We start from the raw sequence: 25,379 nt of genomic DNA, 5'->3' as shown, positions 1-25,379 counted from the left end.
TTCTTGGCTTCTGGTGAGTGTAGTGAATGGAGAACCATGGTGGGGGGTCCATAAGCAGAAGCAAGTGGTCACATCTCCAACAGGAACAGAAAGAAGTAGATGGGAACAAACTCAGGTTTTTATAATAACCTTCTTGGAACTATTAAGGAGTCATGAGAAATACTTCATGCCCTCAATGACCTTAGGACCTCCCTCCAGGCCCCACTTCTTGAAGGTCACACCACATCCCAGCAGCACCACCCATGGGATCTGCTTTTAATTTTAATGGGCTCTGGGTAACATACACCATATTCAAACCATAGAGGTTCAGCATCTTCAAGAACACAAACTCCGTCAATAACTCAAAGAGCTTGGAAGAAGATCTTTCCCTGGTCTCACCTCTGATTCAAACTCTAGCTGTAGCTGGAAACTTAATGGCAGCTTGGTGAGACCTCATATACCAATATCCAGCTTAGCTGTGACATGACTTCTACCCCACAAAGAGTGTGAAATTAAAAAAAATGCATTAGTTAAAGCCGCTGAGCTGTGAGCTGTTTGTCATGATGCATAAGAATACTGATGTACAAATGACACGGAAGGCTTTCATCATTTTCTCTTTTGCAGAAGTTGACTTCACAGTGAATGCAGGGTGCAGAGGTGCCAGGGGTAGGGAAAAGACTGCTGTTCCCGTAAGGGAGAACTCTGGAACTCTGGAACAATGCTGAGTCATTCATAATAAAAAGTCTTTATGTCCCATGATTAATAATCCCTGTTTACTTCAGACTTCTGTTATGTTTACCAACTACTTAATATTTTGAGTAATTTTTAAGAAAGTGTGGTCATGAATATATCTAACTTATTGTATTGTATAAGCTTGGAAGCATAGTGTGGTTATATTTGAAAGAAAACGTAAATTCATTGGAATGATGTGAATCAGTGTTTCCAAGGACATGGATGGTTATTTTATCTTAAAAGAAAAAGTCAGAGGTTATATTCTGTCATTTATACATCCTAGGACACACATGACATGTAGAAAATGAGAACAATAATATAGCAATTGCTAAGAGCAGTTAATTCTTAATTATTACATTACAATTTATTTACCTTTTCTTTTATATTTTATTATAATTATCATTTTTTCCAAGTCAGTTTGTACATTTTCCATAGTCAAAAGTTCTAAAATAAATTAATGGAGTAGGCTTGATGAGTCATTGTCTCAAGTGATTAAGAAGAAATTACATTCTTGCTCAATGCCACCTAAAACATTTAAACTAATTTCTGTGTTCAAAATAATTTAGTAAAAATTCTCTATGGTCTAAATCCCTCAGGTCATAGAGGTATAAGTAAGTCCTTCATTTTATTTTCTGCTTAGAAGTCAGAATAAGCTTCTAAATTTCTCTTTTTTCCCATCTCTCTTTCTCCTCCTCCTTTCTATCCCTTTTATCCCTGAAATTTTCTGAAACATATTCCTAGAAAATTTAACTAAAGTTCATTATGGATGCCTGATGATATCATAAATTCTTAATATTTAAATAATATTTGAGTTCTGAATTCCCTGCAGTCTATCAAAAAATAAGAACAAGATCTTCAGGTGAGTTGGTTTCAGATAGACCATGTGTCATTTGCTATTTTATAGTATTTAGGAGTCATTGAAGTTCTCTACCTTTTAAAGCAGGGAACTCTCTTATTCCAAAGACCATCCTACCTAGTTTATCTTCTCAGGGCTCAGATATTTAAGTTCTAATCTCTCCTTCTTTCTTTTGAGTATCAATCCTGTTTTGTTTTTGTTTTGTGCTCTCAGGATATCCACCATGTGCCTAGTAGTCACACTTCAAATTTTTGAAAAAAATTTTATAAAATCTAGGAATACTCTCAACATTTCAAAATCTCATAGACATAAGAGTATAAGCTAATAGGGAACAGACATCTCATGACATTGCAATGCCCTGATAGTAACAACTGTAGGTACACTAAGAAGCTATTAGTGGAGTATAAAGGGAACATCTCTTTGTGATACTGATTTTCATGTAAGACCTTATGTATTACAAATACTGCATCAATTGACCAAGGAAATAGTATATTTAGGTAAAAGTGAAAGAAATTAAATAAACCAAGGAATAAACTGAGAATATTGGCATGATTAAAGAAGGTTGAACACTGGGGAATAGCTAGGTATAGTCTTAAGTCAAATTAAAATGATAAATTTAAATTGAATAAACTAAGTGATAGAGAGGAATTGAAGTGTTTGAAGCCATTGCTTGTTAAGAACCACAGGAATGGAGGGATGAGGAAAGGATTCTCTCACAGGCAGGTGGAAGCCCTATAGGGAGGAGACTGAGCCTCTATTCCCATACACCAGGGAACATTGCAGTTTGGTAAATCTTCCCCAGGCAAAAACCTGAGATGAGAAGTGAGAACCAAAAGGAGTCAGATTGTCATGAGAAAACAAAGGGAAAGTCAGAAAATGTTCTTGCAGGATGACTGTGAATTAGGAGGTGAGGGAGACCTAGGAATGAGAGTTGAACAGTTGAACTTGCCTTTGAAGTACTAAACTGCACCCACATGTTCATTGCTGCCTTCGTTGATGTTTGCTCTGTTTCTTCAGTATTTTATAATAATATGAAGTTTGAAAAACAGCACCAGTTCATCACTGAACTAAAAATTAAAATTGGAAAGGCTGAGGGAACCTCCATTTCCTGGGCTGCATAAATGTTAGAATTAAATAAACATATTAACATCATTTCCTAATTTAATGCTTACATTCAAAATAGTTATTATCTTTCCATTATTAGTCTTGCTTTATCCATAAAGAAGGAAAATCTGAGTGAGTTACAAGAGATAACACAGCAAATACCAAAGCCTAAAATTGATTTTAAATCTCCATCTCTGAAGTCTGGGCTTCTCTAGTGGTGGTGTTCTGTGGTGAGCTGTTTGAACTCTCCTGATGATTTCTTTTTCCTCATGAAGGAAGAACATTTTGAGTGTAAAACATAGCCGTTAGCTATAAAGGAGATGCAAGTTCTTTTTACCTTGAGCTGGTAGTACAAAACTAAAACTAGAGTCTTCTGCTTATGGGATTCATACTAATTATCTTGTGTTCACTTGAACATTTCAGAGTTGCACTTATTATTGGCTCAATTTGTTTTTTATATGATGATGAAATGAATAGGGAATTCTGTGATTATGAACTCCCTGCAAACAGAATACATTTTTGCTTTCTGAAAATAAAATATACAAATATAACAATGATTGCATCACTCAAAACTCTTAAGATGATCACTGATGTATCTTCAATCAAACCCTTCTTCAATACATAGAGTGAAAATATTCCCATTGCCAGAGAGGTTGAGGGTAGTTACCTAGCCTTTGGTTACTATTACCATATTTTCCAGCCTGTTCTGAAGAACACAGATGACTTGGGGAAAATGCATTTTATTTTTATTTCAAATTCTGAGATTCTGCAAATATTTAGTAACATAATGGGACTAGTAAAGTTGTGAGATTGAAAGTTAATAAAAAGTTTAAAAAGATGAAAATGGATCTGGATGAGCACATTAGAAGCATCAGGGCCTATGAGAAAACCAGTGAGGAGGAAAAGAAAAAATGGTGAAGCAATGTACCAAAAATATGTCCTCCTCTTTTTACCAGGTCCTATCTTATTCTACAGCACTGAGGCAAGTGTTGTGACACAGGGAGGGATTGACAGAGAGCTGGTTTTCTTTAATGTCCACCTGTTTTATGACTCATAGGTTGCTGGGGCTTAGGACCTCAGACGGGGCATCCTGGTCTGATTGGCCCCTCTCTGCTTTTCCTCTCCAATACTTCCTTTATACATTTTAGCATTAAATGCACAGTCATTGCTACATTCATGCTGTTAAATTTAATGGGGAACTCTGGAACATGTTTTCTATAACACCGCATAAATCTTTTCTCTCTTCTAAAGGAAATGGCTTCACTTAACTTCTGCCACTGAGGATCTGCTCCAGAACTCAGCTCATAGGTATTAAGCTGTCTAAATGTGAACAAGTGCCACATTTTGTATATGCCCCATTTTACTCATATGTATGTGGAGCTACTAGTTTATAATTCATTGTTTCATTTGGAGAGCTAGATAAATATTTTTAATATTTTTGAACATTGCCTTTTATGTGGTAAATATTCTATGACTACTAGATCTTTATACTTTTATTCTTATTTCAGATTTTTCTTCCACAACAGTCATGCTGTTGGCTGAGACAAATCAGACTTTTGAAGTCACCTTCATCCTCCTGGGCTTCTCAGAGTTCCCAGACCTTCAGGTGCCCCTGTTCCTGGTGTTCCTGACCATCTATACAGTCACAGCTGTCAGAAATCTGAGCATGATCCTGATCATCAGAATCAATCCCAAACTTCACACCCCTATATACTTTTTTCTTAGCCACTTGTCCTCTATTGATTTCTGGTATTCCACTACGGTGACCCCCAAACTTCTGGAGAACCTGGTTATGGAAGACAGAACCATCTCCTTTACAGGATGCATCACACAATTCTTCTTGGCTTGCATATTTGTAGTGGTGGAAACCTTCATGTTGGCAGTGATGTCCTATGACTGGTTTGTGGCAGGTTGTCACCCTCTTCTCTACACAGTCATCATGTCCCAGAAGCTGTGTGCATCACTAGTGGCTGGAACCTACATATGGGGTATAGTCTACTCCCTGACACTCACCTATTTTGTCTTGGCATTATCCTTCTGTGGGTCTAATGTCATCAGTAATTTTGTCTGTGAGCACTCTGCCATTGTCTCTGTCTCCTGCTCAGACCCCTCTGTCAGTCAAATGCTTTGTTTCATCATCACCATATTTGATGAGGTGAGCAGCCTCTTCATCATCCTCAGTACTTATATATCCATCTTTGTCACTGTCATGAAAATGTCCTCCACTGGTGGATGCCAAAAAACCTTCTCAACCTGCACCTCCCATCTGACCGCCATCACCATTTTTCATGGGACTGTCTTGTTCCTTTATTGTGTACCCAACTCCAAAAACTCATGTCTCATTGTCAAAGTAGGTTCTGTTTTTTACACAGTGGTCATCTCCATGCTAAATCCTTTGATCTACAGCCTCAGGAACAAAGATGTGAAGGAGAGCTTTAGGAAGCTGATGAATCACCCCAAACTATCCTGTTGAAGATTTATATTTCCAAAGGAATTTGATTTACCATCCTGTAGTTTTTCAGTGGTTCTCACTGATTTGAATGATGTATTCAGTTCACTACTTAGAGTTTCAAATCTATGTTTTAAGACAATTATTTGACCATTTGGTTTTTGTTCATTTCAATGTTAAGCGAAATAGCTCTGTGAATTAATGTGTTACAAGTTGAATAGTGTCCCCTAAAATATCCACTCAGAACCACTGATGTGACCATATTTGGAAATAGCATCTTTGCAGTTATAATTCAGGTAAGGATCAAAATGATATCACAGAGGATTGGGGAACCTAAATCCAGCAAGATTGTTCTTATAAGAGATAATAAAGGAAAATACAGACACATGAGGAAGAGGGTCATGTGAAGAAGGAACCAGATTGGAATTTTAGCCACCAGTCAAGGAGTAAAGAGGGATTCTTTAAATCCATTTTAGCAATGAGAATGTCAAGGTTACAGTGGAAATCTGCACATACAGAGAACATTCAGAGTTGAATAGGAATGTGTATATGGAAGAATGTGTGTACTAATGAACACCTTGAACACTATCTTAAAAATTTACCAAATTCTTTCCTTTCTCTTGAACAGCCTGCTGTACTTTGTTATGCTACAGGAAATGATGTTAGACTTAACTCTCACTATCAACCAAAATGTTGATTTGGGCTGAGGATGAAGCTCAGTAGTAGCTTGCACTGTAAAATCAATCAATAAATAAAACATTGCATTTATTTGAAGTTCCTGAGAAATGATCAAGAGGGGGGGGGAAAGCAGAAACTATTAATTTTAAAAAGCGAGTGTCAAAGTTGATTGTGTAGATTCTACTTACTAATAGAGCAGATAGTATAATAAAGTTAAGAATCAGTTTGTATAAACTTTGCAACATTTTAGTTGATTACACATTAAATCTTCATGGAATGACTTTGTTTGCTAGATAATTATGGCATGATTGCTACTGTTTTGATTCAAATATCCTCTGAACCAATTATTCACAAGTTTGGTTTAAACTAGAGATTTTCTGACTCTGAAAAAAGATCAAAATTTGATCTGTCTTTTCCCTTACTAATTACACTTTGTGTTGCCAAGGTCTCTCAGGATATGTCCTGTGCACACATCTGAAATGTTACTCTGCAGAATCTTAATGATTAAATATTAATTATATCCCTAGAGTAAATTCTATTCATGGCAAATAAAACCTTTAACTTCATTTTGCTATAAATATATATCACCAAACCTTTTATATGATAGTAGATCATTTTAAAACATAAAACTGATAGGTCCATCACTTATATTTTAGTTGTAATGCAGGGGTAACACACACATCACCATGATTCTGGGCAATACTGTTATACCGTATTACACATTCTCCAGATAATGCAACTGAAGATTGGTTCACTCTGGGAAACAAAATGGGGATCTTAAGTCTTAATTTCAATACTAAACCCTGTGCTTCTGTGTGTGTGGCAGAGATGGGGGTGTGACATTTTGTTATTGAAGATTGAGAAACATGATTTTCCTCTTCTGGCACATTTATGACAAATTGAGCATTATTAATGAATATCCTTGACAATAAACTAGTTTGTTAAGTCTTTGTGATACATTGGCATGTATATGGAGGGAGGATGAATTTCTTTTGATCTTGGGGTTGTGAATACAATAAGAAAGAAGATGATAAAGGACAACATAGAAAAAAAAGTCAGAATAAAACTGAGTGCTATTATTTATTAATAGCACAATATATTATCCAATCAGCAGAAAGTCTGTCAGACACAAGGTAATCAAAATCAGTAATTGTCAATTAAATTATTATATGTATTAAAATATTTTTCTACAGTTTTGAAAGTACATAAATTAGGTAAGAGAATAACAATTTGTTAGATTTTCAGAGAAGGATTCTGTAAAAAAGGAGATATTTGAATAGAAATATACAGAATTTCACAAGAATATATTTACTCAAATTGCATGTAATGCTAAAATGTTTTGGAGTTTACTAACTTCTGTGCAGACTAACTCAAAGTTTCATACCTCTTGTTAAATGTGTTCACATTTATGAGTTCAACATGGGTATAAGCACTCATAGACTCCACTGCACCCTGGAAGGAGGTATCTTAGGGATTGAATTGAAAATCCAAGTGAAGAAACAATGGCTGAGAACTTTTTCAATTCAACAAAATTGGTTCAAGTTAAATATCTGAAGCTATTTGGATGAGTTTAACAATGTCCTAAAGGTCAACAGAATATTTACATCAAATATATAACATGCTAGATATAAAATAGGCAATGAATAAAAGATTAAATATCAGGAAACAGATCACAGGCCTAGATGTGCTGTTTGGTGTAGCATGGCAACTGTGTAAGCATTTTCTTTTAATTAAACTTCTAAAAGGTAGAAGTTAGTAAATGTTAGTAAATAGAAGCACTAATCAAGACATTGATGATCCCACTAACTGCAGAGAATAAGGTAAGAACAGAAGCCAATCTAAGGTAACCTGAATGACATGAAGAGTGTCTGCTCCTACCACTCCATGACAGGATTTTAAAAATAGTTTTCCACTACTTCATCTGACCTCCACCTAGGAAAAACATGAAGAAAGTGGAGAATGGCCTCTTGAAGAGGGTGTGGAGCAAGTCCCTGTTCCTGTGAAGAGTGCCAGGCAGTAGTTATACCAGAGAGGAGTCATCAGACCATGGCAGAAAACTGGCAGAGATGTCTAATTGCTCAATTAATATCATCAATCAGAAAATGCTTAAAACTTTGTTTGACATGTAAAATAAGTATGGTTGAATATTATTCAAAGCATACAAGTAATTAAAAAATAACAGAAACAAATAGAAAGCAAGATAAGTTTTCATTGAGCTGGCAAAAAAAATTTTGAGCTGCATGCAAAGTAAAATGTATTAGCTCTTAGATGTATTGTGCAAATTAGATGAAAGAATAAATAACAGGGAGTTCATCTATGAAGGTAGTGATAACTAATATTGTGTTATTTTCTGATTCCACTAAGATGGAAAGGAACTATGAATGGTTCCATTGCTCAAGAACCTACCAACACAGAGTGCTTGCTTTGAGTTCTTTTATGTTTTGGTTGGTTTAAATACCTTTCTCTTTCTCTCTCTCTCTCTCTCTCTCTCTCTCCCCCCTTTCACACATACACATACACACACACACACACACCACCCACCCACCCACACACACACACACACACATCCCTGGCCAAATATTATTTATGAAAATACAAACACATCAGTACACACATTGTATGTGTTAAAGGTATAAGTTATTAGGTATTTGTTTATCTCAGTTTTATAAAATTATATCTTAGTTTTCCATAATTTTCTAATGACAAGAAATGGTTTGCATAGTCTTCTTTACATTCTGATTCCTGTTTCTCAATCCATATACTTGAAAATGTAAATTTACATGTGTGAGTGTGTGGGTACACATGGTCATCCAATACACTTGATGCTTTTGAAATCTGCCTCATGAACATTATTATATTTTTTTAAACCAATGAATTCATTGAAATGTACCTTAGCATATATTTTAATTATGTTTAACTTTAATGATACATTTATTCAACCTAATATTTGTAAAATATTATGTCAACATAAAATCAGAAAATAAATTTGCAATATTTTACATTACCTTTTCCTTACTTTGTTTTTGAAAGCAAGTATGTAGTGCCTGAGTTCAGAGTTGTCACTTTACAAGATACCAAAAGTTGCCTGTGATAAGTGGCCACCATATTACACAGAGTAAACTTAAGATTTTCCCCCTGTGACCTCTCCTGCTTTCCTCTCTCCTATCCAGTGGATGCCCTGCTTCTTTTTTTTTTCCTCTGGAGCAGTCATACTTTTGTGAAAGTCCTCTAATAAATAAATTCCAGTTATTATTTGATGAGGGGAAAAAATAAACAGAACTCAGTAACTAAAAAGTATTTCTTGCCATTCTGCAAGCTGACTGGTTAGATCTTCTGTCAGTAACACTAGGGTGCCTGCACAGTGCAGCACTTATGGGAACACAGCCTGTGCTCACACTTTGTCACCCCAAGATGGCATCGGCTCATGTCAGGTGAACTGCTGCGGGCTGTTGGTGGTGCTGCCTCTGTGCTCTCCAGCAGTCACTTACCTGCTTGTAAGTTCCACTGGCCTCCTTACATGGTGCTCTCAGAGTTTAAAGAGAGTGAAAGTAGAAGCCACAAGACATCCTGCTGCCTCCCTCCGGAATCTGCAAGGTACTCCTACCACACTTTCTTGGTCAAGGAAGTCACAATTCTGATTTATTGTTTCCATTGCTTACTGTGTTCCCAGCAGGAGCATGTCCCCAGAGAGAAGAGACCTCCTAAATACGGGAGTCCATGGCTTCACTCACAGGAAGCAATTTTCAGCAGCTGGATCATCAATAGGTAGAAGAGTCACTTCCTTTACACTCCGGGCTCATATATCCTGATCTCATAAAATATTACAGAAACCAGAATGCATTTTGGTGGCAGAGTCTATATATGTTGAGCCTATAGAGAGCACATTCCAGAGGATAGTATTCTGAATTTTTTCATTCTATCCTTCTAAAATATTGCCATGGAACTTCTCTGAACCCAACTTGAAAAGATGACCATCATTTTAGATTTCTGGTTCTTAATGTAAGTATTTTTTTTTTCATTGCTGTCCTTCATTGCCACTGCAGAGCAGGATGATGGTGCTGCAGCTATCTATGTTGTGTCAGTATGTCATGGGGAATCATCTGCACAAAAGTCTCAAATTGTCTTCATATTTGCGTTGTCAAGGAAGTGAGTTCATGAACTCCTGAGCTTATGAGTTCAGGCTGAGCAGAAGGAAGCAATGAGACAAGAGTGCAAACCCTGGATATCGGTTCCACATTCTATTGTGACATCAGGAAGAGGACTGTGGTTGACTGCTGCCATGCCTAAAGTGATAGACTGGTAGGGTCACCAATACTCTCTTTGAAATGGGAAGTGCAGGTTGCCCGGTAACTTGGGAACCACTTGCCAATCACTGTTTCCACTGGGATCTGTTAAAATGACAGAGGCTATTTCTCAAATACTGAATAATTATTTGGAGGATGTTACTGATTTTCCTTAAAACTCTTAACGTCTGATCTGTAATTGATTATGTGGCCTATGCAACATTCAGAAAACCTCTATTTGCCATTCACTCTTCAAGGACAATCGTATACACCGGGTTATGCGGCTTAAATAACTTAAGAGCCTGTATGGTGGGTTGGACTTGTTACAGAGTTTTCTCTTGTTATGGGACCCACACCAAAGAGATCACATTTTGGTGAGTTTTGTAGGCTGGCTAGAATAACCTGCTGAATTTGTTAAATGTTTCCTTCAAAATCTAAGAGATGCACTGATTTTTAAGTAGACAAGGTAGTATTTCATCTTTATTTTGTTAATTATAGAGGGCATTTTAATTATATATAAACAAAGTATCCTAGTTAACATCATGATGCAATATTTCTTTGTAATTTCAAGAAAAGTCCAGTTTTTAAGGATGGTATAAGAGACCTGGAATTTACCTTAATTAACTGTTTGGATATTTGTAAGGAATAATTTGCCATTGATTCTCTAGAGTAACAGTCCCCAGAGTTATAGAGTTAGATATAAGATCTTTGATGTCCCAGTTTTACTTATCCTACAGAGAAACAGGAGGGCAGTGGCCTGTTTCTCTGTGTTAGGTAAGTTTATTCAGGTTTCTTTGGAAATTGTGAAAATATTATTTTCCTAATATTATAACTGGGATTCTCTTTGACTTTTTCTTTTTATTCTAAGTTGATATCAATGCAATTCAACTCTCATACATGAAAAAATTTGAAACTCATGTAAATTTTTGGCTTCAGTTCCACTGACAACCATTTCAGAAAGAAAAGAATGAACTTGCTATACTCTCCGCATATGTACCATAAACTGGTATACAGACTGCTATAAGAATGAAAATTAGTTAAATTTGAGAGATCTCCTACTGAATACATCTTGAGATATTAACAAAATGTTTCTTTGGTGTCTGAACTAAAATGGAAGCTAACACAGGCCATAGGCCCTAATAAGGTGTATGTTCCTCTCAGGTGGAAAGTGGGCCATCCTTCTCCTGGATCACTTAGCAAGTAAGATATTTCATTAAGGAAGTAAACTTACCATGGGCAAAAGTTGCTGTCATGGGATTGTTCCTGTTTATCTATGTTCCCCTAAATAGTTTCTTTAAGAGTAGAGTATATTCTTTCACTGGCTTTAATTGATTTGTGCAAATAAACAAAATACAGTTGAAATGTATATTATATTTTGACCCAAATAATTCATATTTTATCACAGACCCTTTGCTGGTTTGTGTATTTATGCCCATTTCCCATCAGTTCTGTGCCGTTCATGCTCAGAGACAGTCATGACATAATGATCACTCACCTCCACACATCTCATATTGGACAGGAGCAAGTGTCTTCGACCACACTCTCCTTCCTAAAGGAGCTACAGTGATGGCAGTAAGAAATCTGAGTGTGGAGACAATCTTCACCTTCTTAGGCTTCACAGACCACCCAGAGCTTCAGGTTCCTCTCTTTCTCGTGTTTCTGCTCATGTACATTATCACCATTGTGGGAAACCATGGGATGATCGTGATCATCAAGATCAACCCCAAATTTCACACCCCCATGTACTTCTTCCTCAGTCACCTCTCTTTCGTTGACTTCTGTTACTCCTCCATCATCACCCCCAAGCTGCTGGAGAACCTGGTCTTGGCAGATAAAAGAATTTTCTACTCCAACTGCATGCTGCAGTACTTCCTGTCCTGCACAGCTGTGGTGACTGAGTCTTTCTTATTGGCAGTGCTGGCCTATGACCGCTTTGTGGCCATCTGTAATCCCCTGCTGTATATAGTAGTCATGTCACAGAAACTCTGTGCCCTGCTGGTGGCAGGGTCATATATCTGGGGTATGTTTGGTCCCTTGGTGCTCCTGTGCTATGTTCTTTGACTGAGTTTTTCTGGATTTAATGTCATCAACCACTTTTTCTGTGAGTACACAGCCCTCATTGCTGTCTCCAGCTCTGACATCCACCTCCCCCAACTGCTGCTCTTTGGCTTTGCCACCTTCAATGAGGTGAGTACCCTACTGATCATCCTCACCTCCTATGTGTTTATTGTTGAGACTGTGTTGAAAATCCGTTCTGCCAGTGGGCGTCACAAAGCCTTCTCCACCTGTGCCTCCCACCTGACTGCCATCACCAACTTCCACGGGACCATCCTTTCCCTCTATTGTGTTCCCAATTCCAAAAACTCCAGGCAAACTGTCAAAGTGGCTTCTGTGTTTTACACGGTTGACAACCCCATGCTGAAGCCCCTAATCTACAGCCTGAGGAACAAAGTTGTCAAAGAGGCTGTCTGGAAGTTGGTAGACAAAAAAGTCCTGTTTCACTGAAGCAGTCGCAAGAGATGGTTTCATCCTAATGAATAACAGAACAAAAGAGAACCTAACATGTTTCTAAACCTATAGCATGTTTTTCTGTGAGGTTTGTATAGGTGATTGGGAAGCATGGACTGATGAATTCAAATCCCATGAAGAAAGCAAAGAAGTTTAATACTGAGATGAATTCCATAAGATTTTGATCCATTAAACAACTACTTCTTTGAAGTCTCTGAACTCAGATATAAAATAGGCACAAAACATGATCAATCATGTAGTATGGGGGCTACAGTTACTCTAAGAATGTTTTTTTTTTTCAAAATATCATTTTTTTATTACTGAATAGTATTTCACTATTTATTTATACCACATTTTCTTTTTTTTTTCTTTTTTTTTAATTTATTTTTTACGTTTACATAGGGTAATGATGTTTCTTTTTTTTCCCTTCCCCCCCACCCCTCCCACCCTTTTCCCTTTATACAGTCCTTCTTTCCTTCATTCTTACCGCTCTCCTTAGCCTAACTCTAAACCTAACCCTAAACCTAATGCTAACCCCTCCCACCCCCATTATATGTCCTCATCCACTTATCAGCGAGATCATTCGTCCTTTAGTTTTTTGAGATTGGCTTATCTCACTTAGCATGATATTCTCCAATTTCGACCATTTGCCTACAAATGCCATAATTTTATCATTCTTCATTGGGGAGTAATATTCCATTGTATAAATATGCCACAGTTTCTTTATCCATTCATCAACTGAAGGGCATCTAGGTTGGTTCCACAATCTGGCTATGGTGAATTGAGCAGCAATGAACATTGATGTGGCTGTATCTCTGTAGTATGCTGATTTTAAGTCCTTTGGGTATAGACCAAGGAGTGGGATAGCTGGGTCAAATGGTGTTTCCATTCCAAGCTTTCTGAGGAATCTCCACACTGCTTTCCAGAGTGGCTGCACTAATTTGCAACCCCACCAGCAATGTATGAGTGTTCCTTTTTCACCACATCCTCGCCAACACCTATTGTTGCTTGTGTTCTTGATAATCGCCATTCTAATTGGGGTGAGATGAAATCTTAGGGTAGTTTTGATTTGCATTTCTCTTATTACTAGGGATGTTGAACATTTTTTCATATATCTGGTGATTACTTGTACATCTTCTTCTGTGAAGTGTCTGTTCATTTCCTTAGCCCATTTGTTGATTGGATTATTTGTATTCTTCGTGTAGAGTTTTTTGAGTTCTTTATAGATTCTGGAAATTAGCGCTCTATCTGAGGTATGGTTGGCAAAAATATTCTCCCACTCTGTAGGCTCTCTCTTCACATTTCTGATAGTTTCCTTTGCTGAGAGAAAGCTTTTTAGTTTGAATCTATCCCAGTTGTTGATTCTTGCTTTTATTTCTTGTGCTATGGGAGTCCTGTTAAGGAAGTCTGATCCTAAGCCAACAAGTTGAAGATTTGGACCTACTTTTTCTTCTATAAGATGCAGGGTCTCTGGTCTGATTCCAAGGTCCTTGATCCATTTTGAGTTGAGTTTTGTGTAGGGTGAGAGATAGGGGTTTAATTTCATTCTATTGCATAAGGTTTTCCAGTTTTCCCAGCACCATTTGTTGAAGAGGCTATCTTTTCTCCATTGCATATTTTTGGAACCTTTGTCTAGTATGAGAAAATTGTATTTATTTGGGTTTGTGTCCATGTCCTCTATTCTGTACCATTGATCTACCTGTCTATTTTGGTACCAATACCATGCCATTTTTGTTACTATTGCTTTGTAGTAGAGTTGAAGATCTGGTATTGCAATACCCCCTGCTTCGCTCTTGCTACTGAGGATTGCTTTAGCTATTCTAGGTTTTTTATTCTTCCAGATGAATTTCATAATTGCTTGCTCTATTTCTGCAAGGTACATCATTGGGATTTTAATTGGAATTGCATTGAATCTGTATAGCACTGTTGGTAGTATAGCCATTTTGACAATATTAATTCTGCCTATCCAGGAACATGGGAGATCTTTCCATCTTCTAAGGTTTTCTTGAATTTCTTTCTTTAGTGTTCTGTAGTTCTCATTGTAGAGGTCTTTCAGCTCTTTTGTGAGATTGATTCCCAAGTATTTTATTTTTTTCGATGCTATTGTGAATGGGGTAGTTTTCCTAATTTCTCTTTCTGAAGATTCATCACTTATGTATAAAAATGCATTGGATTTATGAGCATTCATCTTGTAACCTGCTACTTTACTGAATTCACTTATGAGTTCTAAAAGTTTTCTGGTGGAATTTCCAGGTTCCTCTAAATATATAATCATGTCATCAGCAAACAGGGATAGTTTGAGTTCTTCTTTTCCTATTCGTATCCCTTTAATTTCTTTGGTTTGTCTGATTGCTCTGGCTAGAGTCTCAAGGACGATGTTGAATAGAAGCGGTGAAAGAGGGCATCCCTGCCTTGTTCCAGTTTTTAGGGGGAACACTTTCAGTTTTTCACCATTTAGAATGATATTAGCCATGGGCTTAGTGTAGATGGCCTTTATAATGTTTAGGAATGTTCCCATTACCCCAATTTTTTCTAGTGTTTTGAGCATGAAGGGATGCTGTATTGTATCAAATGCTTTTTCTGCATCTATTGAAATAATCATGTGATTCTTAACTTTAAGTCTGTTGATATGGTGAATGACATTTATTGATTTCCGAATGTTGAACCAACCTTGCATCCCTGGGATAAAACCCACTTGATCGTGGTGCACTATCTTTTTAATATATATTTGTATGCGATTTGCTAAAATTTTGTTGAGAATTTTTGCATCGATGTTCATTAAGGATATTGTTCTGAAATTTTCTTTCCTCGATGTGTCTCTGTCTGGTTTAGGTATCAGGGTGATATTGGCTTCATAGAACGAGATTGGGAGGGTTCCCTCCTCTTCTATTTCATGGAATACTTTGAGGAGTATTGGAATGAGCTCTTCTTTAAAGGTTTTGTAGAACTCGGCTGAGAACCCATCTGGTCCTGGACTTTTCTTTGTTGGTAGGCTTTTGATGACCTCTTCTATTTCATTCTTGAAATTGGTTTATTTAGGTTGTGTATGTCCTCCTCGTTCAGTTTAGGTAATTCATATGTCTCTAGAAATTTGTTGATGTCTTCGAGGTTTTCTGTTTTGTTGGAGTATAGATTTTCGAAATAGCTTCTAATTATGTTTTGTATTTCACTCATGTCTGTTGTGATGTTTCCTTGTTCATTCCGAATTTTAGTAATTTGAGTTTTCTCCCTCTTTCTCTTTGTTAGTGTGGCTAAGGGTTTATCAATTTTGTTTATTTTTTCAAAGAACCAACTATTTATTTTGTTAATTTTTCCAATTGTTTCTTTTGTTTCGATTTCGTTGATTTCGGCTCTGAGTTTAACTATTTCCTGTCTTCTACTACTTTTGGTGTTGGTCTGCTCTTCTTTTTCTAGCGCTTTGAGCTGTAGTGTTCAGTCGGTTATTTGTTGATTTCTACTTCTTTTTTTGAATGCACCCCATGAAATAAATCTTCCTCTAAGTACTGCTTTCATAGTGTCCCAGAGATTTTGATATGATGTGTCTTTGTTCTCGTTGACTTCTAAGAATTTTTTTATTTCCCTCCTTATCTCTTCTGTTATCCATTCATCATATAATAGTGTATTATTTAATCTCCAGGTATTGGAGAAGTTTCTGTTTTTTATTCTGTCATTTATTTCTAATTTCAATCCAATATGATCTGATAGAGTACAAGGTAGTATCTCTATCTTCTTGTATTTGCTAACAGTAGCCTTGTGGCATAAAATATGGTCTATTTTAGAGAAGGATCCATGTGCTGCTGAGAAGAAAGTGTATTCGTTCTTTGTTGGATGGTATATTCTATATATGTCGGTTAAGTCTAAATTGTTGATTGTGTTGTTGAGATCTATAGTTTCTTTATTCAATTTTTGTTTGGATGATCTATCCAGTGGTGAGAGAGGTATGTTAAAATCGCCTAGTATTATTGTGTTGTGGTCTATTTGATTTCTGGAATTGAGAAGGATTTGTTTGACGTACGTGGATGAGCCAATGTTCGGGGCATAGATATTTATAATTGTTATCTCTTGCTGATTTATGCTTCCCTTAAGCAGCATGTAATGTCCTTCTTTATCCCTTCTGACTAGTTTTGGTTTGAAGTCCACATTATCTGAAATGAGGATGGATACCCCAGCTTTTTTGCTGTGTCCATGTGCATGGTATGTTTTTCCCCATCCTTTCACCTTTAGTCTATGGGTGTCTCTTTCTATGAGATGAGTCTCTTGCAGGCAGCATATTGTTGGATTTTTCTTTTTAATCCAATCTGCCAGTCTGTGTCTTTTGATTGATGAATTCAGGCCATTAACATTCAGGGTTATTATTGTGATATGATTTGTATTCCCAGTCAATTGACTCAGATTTGTTTTTGACATGATTTGGTTTCTCCTTTATTTGGCTATTCCTTTAGGCTAGAGCCTCCTGTTGCTGATTTGCATCGTTGTTTTCATCTCTTCCTCATGGAATATTTTGCTGAGAATATTCTGTAATGCTGGCTTTCTTTTTGTAAATTCCTTTAGCTTTTGTTTATCATGGAAGGATCTTATTTCATCGTCAAATTTGAAGGTAAGTTTTGCTGGGTATAAGATTCTTGGTTGGCATCCGTTTTCTTTAAGGGCTTGGTAAATGTTGTTCCAGGCCCTTCTGGCTTTTAGGGTCTGGATTGAAAAATCTGCTGATATTCTTATTGGTTTCCCTCTGAATGTAATTTGATTCTTTTCTCTCGCGGCCTTTAAAATTCTGTCTTTATTTTGTATGTTAGGTATTTTCATAATAATGTGCCTTGGTGTGGGTCTGTTGTAATTTTGTATGTTTGGAGTTCTATAAGCCTCTTGTACTTGGTTTTCCATTTCATTCTTCAGATTTGGGAAATTTCTGTTATTATTTCATCGAATAGATTGTTCATTCCTTTGGTTTGTTTCTCTAAGCCTTCCTCAATCCCAATAATTCTTAAATTTGGCCTTTTCATGATATCCCATAATTCTTGTAGATTCTGTTCATGATTTCTTACCATCTTTTCTGTTTGGCCAACTTTGCTTTCAAGATTAAATAATTTGTCTTCAATGTCTGAGGTTCTGTCTTCCAGGTGCTCCATTCTATTGGTTATGCTTTCTATGGAGTTTTTAACTTGGTTTTTTGTTTCCTTCATTTCAAGTATTTCAGTTTGGTTTTCTTTCAGTATCTCTAACTCTTTATTGAAATGATCTCTTGCTTCCCGTACTTGGTCTTTTAACTGTTGATTGGTGCGATCATTTAATGCCTGCATTTGCTCTTTCATCTCCTCCTTCAATGCCTGCATTTGCTCTTTCATCTCCTCATTTGCTTCCCTGATCGTTTTAATTACGTACATTCTGAACTCCCTTTCTGACATTTCTTCTGCTGTGCTGTCATTGGGTTTTATTGATGTAGTATCTAGGTTTGTTTGGGACATTTTCTTCCCTTGTATTCTCATATTGGTCAGTTGTCTGTGGGACCCTGAGATATTGCAGTTTTCCGCTATTGGCTTAGAGTGTCCCAGTAGATTTCCAGTGTATCACCTCCCAGTCTTCAGTAGCCTGATGTCTTGGAGGAATCTGATAAAGCAGCGTATTCAAAGAAAACTGCCCCTAGCCCCCTACTGGTTCCACGATTTGGAACTGGCTCTGTGCTGAAATGCTCTCACTGTGGGCCTGCACCGTGCAGCTGGCCATGTGGGAGGAGCTCACTGCCGGAGTGTGGAAGGCTACCTTGGGAAGACTCTAGGTGCCCTGCCCGGCTCCAATAAACCACCTCTATCTGGGCCTGCCCCCCGGGCCGAGCTTTACCCAGTGGGCAGACTCACCCGTGGCTCTATTTCAGTCCGAGTCTCTCAATGCCTCCCCTTCTTAACTCCTGGGTTCTGGAGCGACAGAGGGTGCAGTCTCCCTCTAGGCCGCCATCTTGGATCGCCCCGAGAAGAGAGCCTGCAGCCGGAGTGGGCAGAGCCGCCTGAAGAGGTGTCTGGCTGCCCTGCCCTGATCCCAGAGGCTGTTTGCTGATTGAGGCTCTCCGTTGGTTCGGGGGCTTGTGGCTGGTTCTATGTAGAAAGTCTCTCACTGGGCGGTCAGCTCCGAGAGGCTAGCCTTGAACGGCACCTCCCACCGCAGGGGTTCAGACTACTTGGGGAAGTCTCTGGCTGCCCTGTCTGGACCCTGAATCTGCTTGCGTGCCAGAGTACGCTGAGCTGCACTGGCTCCGGGACTCGGAGCTTGTTCTGGTCAGAAAGGCTCTCACCAGCGGGCCAGTTCCGTTCCGAGAACCTGGAAAAGCTGGCTGTGTGGGCGGGGCCCACCGCCGGAGTGCGCAGGGCTGCCTGTGGATGACTCTAGCTGCCCTGCCCGGCTCCGATAAGCCACCTCTATCTGGGCCTGCCCCCCGGGCCGAGCTTTACCCAGTGGGCAGACTCACCTGTGGCTCTATTTCAGTCCCAGTCTCTCAATGCCTCCCCTTCTTAACTCCTCGGTTTTTTTCTTAATTATAGATAGTAAATATTTATTCATAATCATTATGATATAAGAAAAAGAATATAATACTACAAGACATATTAGAATCCAAGACATAGAAAATTTGCAATGAGAATACATTCAGAGTTACCTTAATGTTAATATGTTCAGTTTATTTTTATAAAATAAATATCAGTTGCTATCTCTGGTTCCAGAAGTTATCTCACATTGCTGTTTGGAATGAACAGCTATACATTTTTTTGGCTAATAGGGAGACAGGTTTAAATAAAATTAAATGTGCAGCTAACTTCACCTAGGGGAGTTTTACTTACAGGGAATGACAATGTGTACACATAAATGCACATATACTCATGTTACTGATACTGTAGTCAAAATCATGCAAAAGGAAAATATTTTAAGTGTTTATCAAAAAATAAAAAGAAAAATTATGGCACATTGGTAAATGACGTACTACTCCACAACAGAATGAAATAAAGCCCATGCATTCAGCAGCATGGATGGGCTTCAATAGCAAAAACCAGACACAGACTTTTCTTGTTATTCCTTTTATATGATGCTCTGGAACAGGTGAACTGATCCGAAGAGAAATAAAGCAATTTTGGTCTGGAATATGCAACTGGGGAATGTACCACAAAGGCCATTTGGAAACGTATATTCTGAATTAGGAACAGAAATAACATTTACATATGCTATGCATGTATGTGAATTATTATTGTTTTAAGAGAGATCAACAAAATATGACACTTATCCTGTTTTTGAGTTGTAATTATTAAATTAAAATATTATATATGTGAAATGTAAAACTTGATGTTTACATTGGTCTATCTCATTTACATCTCTATCAGCTCACTAGTAAATTTTCTGGTGGGCATAGCAAGAACAATTAATGTCTATGCTGCTAACATAATTTCAAATATACAGTCAAGTAACATTACTTAGCATCACCCTGCTGGACATTAGATCCCCAGAACTTCACTCTCCGTGACTGAAACTTTTGACCCAGGGTCAAAATCTCTCCTGACCCCACCAAGTGGTTATTTGTAGATAAGCCCTTGAGACCACCATTCCACTCTCTGATTCTATGAGTTTAAGTATTTTATACTCCATATAAAGTTTGACCATTCAATAAACTATGATGCTTTTAAAAGAATACACACTGTATGTGTCCCGGCCCGCGGGACATCAACCTAGGAAGGCTAACCTAAGAGAGAAGGAATGAAAGGGACAAGAGACACAGGGAGTGACAGCAAGACAGGAATTCTGATCAAGCTGCAAATTTTTATTGTTCTCATGGGTATTTATGCTGAGGGAATGAGGGGTTTGATGAGACACAGGCTGGTTGGCTGTGTTTATCTTTTGGGCTCCTGATAAGGTACAAGTTCACGTCTGCCGGAAGGTGAAATCCTGGAAGAGAAGTGGGGGCGGGCCATAGGCAGAACTATCAGCCAGAAGTGGGGAGGGGGCATGCTCCAGGAATCTGTCAGCCTTCAGCTGCAGGGTGCCTGAGTCAGCTGCAGGGTGTTTGTGCAGGGGAGGCAACTGCAAAATGTTCCCTGGGCTGCTGCTTATCGTAAAGGTCAGAACATCCTCAGAATGAGAACTTCTTCTTGGTCCCTGACATATATGTATATCTCAATTTACTACATAAAATCTCAAAGTATATATTTTGTTTGCAATGTTTTACCACATTGAATAATAACCTTATGAAGATTTTTATTCCTGTCTTTTAATAACCTGTAATACTTCTTCAGAACAGAGTTGTAGAAGACACATCCACAAGTCCTTTATTTCTGGATTTGTATTTGTTGTTGCTGCTGTTGTTGTTTTGTTTTGTTTGGGGGCCTTAGATAACAAATTTAAAATATTTACATTTCTCATTTTATCTCATGCTGGATATTTCAATTTACTTTTAATTCCTCCAGTTATAGGCAGAATTTTGTCTGCCCCCAAATTCATATATGATAACACTTACTCCTAGTACTGAGAAGAAATGGTATTCGGAAATCGTCTTTCTAGAGGCAATTGAGTTAAAATGGGCCCTATTCCAATACAACTGGTTCCTTTATGAGAAAAGGAGATTAGGGTAGAAAGAGGGAGGTCCACCAGACACAAATATAGGCCAGGAGCAGCCACACCAGGACACAGCTGAGGAAGCAGACATTTGCAGTCCAAAGGGGTGTAGACAAGAAATCTAACCTGCTGGGCATGGTAGTTCTTGCTGGTAATCCCAGCAGCTCAGGAGGCTGAGGCAGGAGGATCTTTCAAAGTCAGCCTCAGCAACTTGACAAGGCCCTAAGCAACTTAATGATACCCTGTCTCTAAATAAAACATTTAAAAAGTGCTGCGAATGTGTCTCAGTGGTTAAGCACCTCTGCATTCATTCCCTAGTACCAAAAAAAAAAATAAAAAATCAAGCCTGAAGACACCTGGATCTTGACCTTTGAGACTCCTAACTGTATGAAAATAAATTTACATTGTTTAATTCACTTATTGTATGGTATTTTGTTATGGCAGCTCTCAAAAATTAATAAACCTTGTATTTTTATTTATTTACCCAATCCCATCACCATCATCAGATAACCACCCCTGAGCATTTACTGTGAATGTGCCTGTTCCTTATTTTCTCACAGAGTATGCATCATTGTACAATGTGCATTTACAAAAAGTTCATCATGCCCTATATCCCCACTTGTAAATTTAAATTAAAGTCTAGAGGAGACAAGCCTGTGTATTGTGTGTGTGTGTGTGTGGGGGTGTGTGTGTATAGTCAAATAAGATTAATCCACAAAGAAGACAATTTCCCCAACGCATATTGTCCTTCATATATTTTTATAGACATTATATGCAGGAAGTGCACATATTTAAGAATCATTTGTACATTAGATCATTCTTAGTCATTTTCAACAGATCACTTTGCTCTTAAATGCTGTTTGACTGTTTCTTTATTTGTCCACTCTTCTTTTATGACACGAACAGCAAGCATAAAGGAGAGACTAAAAGAATAATTTTATTAAATTAGGACTGCTTTTTAGAGGGAGTATCCTTCTTTTAATATCCACTTTATAACTTTCCAGGAAATATTTTCAATTCCAATTATATTGTTGAAGCAGAAGGGATAAAAACCTAACAGAGATGGTGGCATATAAACATGTCCCTTATAGATACAGATTGTTCTGATTTGATGGATAGATGACTAGTTCCTAGCTCTTATGTATCCCATGTGTGAAATAATGAATTTCTACCTGGAAATGAGTTGTGACAGACACACTTCAATCACTGTATCCCTGAGATGTCATGGAATCGACAGTCTGTGGTTCAGACTGCTACATAGAACACACAGAAGTGTTTACGGAGAATTCCTGGAGGAAGGCTCTGTTAAGGAACCAATCCTAGTTGGCATCTTCCCTGAGAATATAACAGGAAATATGTGGATCCCAGAGCCACCTGTGCCTCAGAGGTAGAGTCCAAGGTATATAGGACACATGGATTCTCATTGCTGCAGTTCAGAGACTCAAACCTGAAGCAGATTCTTCATTAGAGGTGGGTAGAAAATATTCATCTTATTTTTCTTTAAGGATCTTAAAGACATCCAAACCATGACTCAAAATAACTCACTTTACTTTGATTTTGGAAGATACTGTTAATTCCTTAAAATCAAAAAATATAGTACTTAGCCTAATTTGTTTGTGATATTTTTAACTTTTTTTCAGAAATACCGTGGTGTCAGATAGAAGACATTTATACATGTTTTCAAATTCAAGCTGGCATCATGTCTCATTAAGAAAAGTAGATGCATAGCTACTCAAAGTCAAAATTAAGCCCCTCTTTGAAAGCATAACTATAGACAAAAAATTTCTTAAAGAAAATTATCAGTAAATTCTGATGACATAAAGAAAATGTACATAGAAACAATACAGTACCAATGCCATAAGTTAACATATTTACATAAACTTTGTATCTGTCAGGAAAATAAATCTGCTAATGTTTTAATGCAATTATATAAAAAATGAGTTTGTATAGTTAGATTTTTTTTTTAAAAAGACTTCCATTTGAGCAGTGGCAATTGGGAGAGAATTGCTCTTCAGTTGAAAATGAGGCAGATTAAATGAGGAACGTGTTAAAATTTTCGATTACTATTTCAATAAAAACTTTGAAATAGAAGTAAAAAAATATGCTTTCATGATTTAGACTGAAGTTTCTCAAATGCCTGTGAAATTAACTGCACTAATATGCTCCAAACAAAAATATTAACATGCCCAAATGACTGTGACTATTTTATGAACACCTCAAAACACTGTATTGGAAGCATCACTTTGATTACTCCATTGTTTCATATTCAAAATATCATCAATATCAACCCAATTGCCAAAATCATCTCACACATGTCTTCCTGACTAGCTCTGTCTTTTGCTTATATATCTCCCACATAATTCTTTGTAAGACTTACATTGAGAGTACCTTGTTTCTGTTCCTAATTGTTCCAATTATTAACCTCTAGGTCCTGCTTCTCCTTCTTGGTTCAGTCAGCATCTGGAAAATCCCATAACTGTTGCTTAACTCTTTGTTTCTTTGAATTTCACTTCTGCTCCATCATTTGTTTTCAAATCACTACAATTCATTATCTTCATAACAGAGAAATAGTCTTAAAACTTAAAGGTGGTCACATTGTTCATCTGTCTTAAAATTTCTCCGGTGTGTAAAATTCACTTAAAATCGTACTAAAATCTTCACTTAAAATGTACTATTAAAATCTATTACCAGATTCTACTAATTCCCTTCTCCTTATTATATCCAGTTACACTCTCTTCCATTGACATCCTCCTCGGCACCATCACCAAAAACTAAGTTCTGTAAGTTATTTTCTACCCCAAAGTAGCATTGTACATATTCACCGTGGCCTGGATTCCTGAAAGTATTCTTCCTGTGTTTCACAGAAGAGCTGGTTACTTCTGATTGTTTAGGTCTTATTTTTCAATTCCAAAGTTACCTTGAAAACTTTTCCTTAATCGCTCATGAAATTGTTTTCTGAGGTTATTTATTTATTTATTTATTTTGCACGGCAGGAGATCAAACCCAGGGCATTATGCATTTTCTCATTACACTTATTACACTCTATGATTACCTTCTTTCAAGAGTAGACTTTTTGGTCTTTTTTTTTTCCTTTCTTTCTTTTTTTTCCTGGGGGAGGGCTTCCAGTGATTGAACCCAGGGGCACTTAACCACTGAGCCACATCCCTAGCCCTTTTTTCACTTGTTATTTTGAGACAGGGTCTCACTAGGTTGCTCACACTCTTGTTAATTTGCTGAGTCCAGGTTTGAACTTATGATCCTTCTGCCTCAGTCTCTTAATCTGCTGGGTACAAACCTGCGACATGGGGCCTGACTTATTTGACAATTTTTTTGTCTGTTCCCTGTAATTGGAATGGCAAGTTCATGAGGTGAAGAGCAAATAATTATCTGAGTCTTAAATGTTGTCTGGAATACAGTAGAAATTCATTAAATATGTGGTTAATAAATGAAAAAACAACACAAAGCACCTAGTGAGTGGTGGATAGTGGGCGTCAGAGACAAACTTAGACATTCAGCAATGCTTGGGTGCATTGTGGTTTTATTTTTCTGATTTTTTGTGTCTTGTCACTTCATTTATTTCAATGCTTAAATATTTGCTCCTTTCCCTCTTTTTATTCCATAAGTTTTAGAGAGAGAGAACATGTCACATTGTTGCTTAGACATTGATCAAAATATAGTCTTTGACTCTCATGAAATTAACTCAAGATTTTAGGTAAGAATTCATAACACGTTTTATACTTTTACATTTCTCAATTGTCACTTGGGACTATAAAGGGACTCTAATTGGTTTAATTTGGGGCAGGTTATCATCCTTAAGATAAATAAGTCTAGGAAAATATTTAATACTGAGATGAATTCCATAAGATTTTGATCCATTAAACAACTACTTCTTTGAAGTCTCTGAACTCAGATATAAAATAGGCACAAAACATGATCAATCATGTAGTATGGGGGCTACAGTCACTCTAAGAATGTTTTTTTTTTTTTTTTTTTTTTTTTTTTTTCTGATTGGTTCATTTGTATGCCAATGAGTGCCTGACTTTTAAGGTCATTTGGATTGTGTCACAGAAGTATTGTGTCAGTGTTGGGAGATAAAGGCAGATATGCTCTGTGATTAAAATGAAATGAAACAAAACAAAAAACACCAAAATAAAAAACCATTCCTTTCTGTTACCTTCATTCCTTGGTTCTGTGAAATTTCTAAGTG

The 25,379-nt window shown here is 37.2% G+C and overlaps 1 protein-coding gene and 1 pseudogene across 1 annotated transcript; both read left to right on the top strand.

Moving 5' to 3' along the window:
• Positions 1-4,199: 4,199 nt before the first annotated feature.
• LOC124959207 (olfactory receptor 5D13-like) lies at positions 4,200-5,144 on the top strand. The gene has a single exon (XM_047517801.1). The coding sequence runs from the start codon at positions 4,200-4,202 to the stop codon at positions 5,142-5,144; it is 945 nt and encodes a 314-aa protein (XP_047373757.1).
• A 6,503-nt stretch (positions 5,145-11,647) lies between these two features.
• On the top strand, positions 11,648-12,586 carry LOC124960536 (olfactory receptor 5D14-like; annotated as a pseudogene).
• The last annotated feature ends 12,793 nt before the right edge of the window (positions 12,587-25,379 follow it).

Source organism: Sciurus carolinensis, chromosome 11 (assembly GCF_902686445.1).
Source record: "Sciurus carolinensis chromosome 11, mSciCar1.2, whole genome shotgun sequence".
NCBI classification, from domain to species: Eukaryota; Metazoa; Chordata; class Mammalia; order Rodentia; family Sciuridae; genus Sciurus; species Sciurus carolinensis.
This window is presented reverse-complemented; position numbering and strand designations above follow the sequence as displayed.

What these genes read in the sequence shown, in the direction of transcription:
- LOC124959207 (XM_047517801.1), top strand. Translation starts at nt 4,200, where the DNA reads ATGCTGTTGGCTGAGACAAATCAGACTTTTGAAGTCACCTTCATCCTC.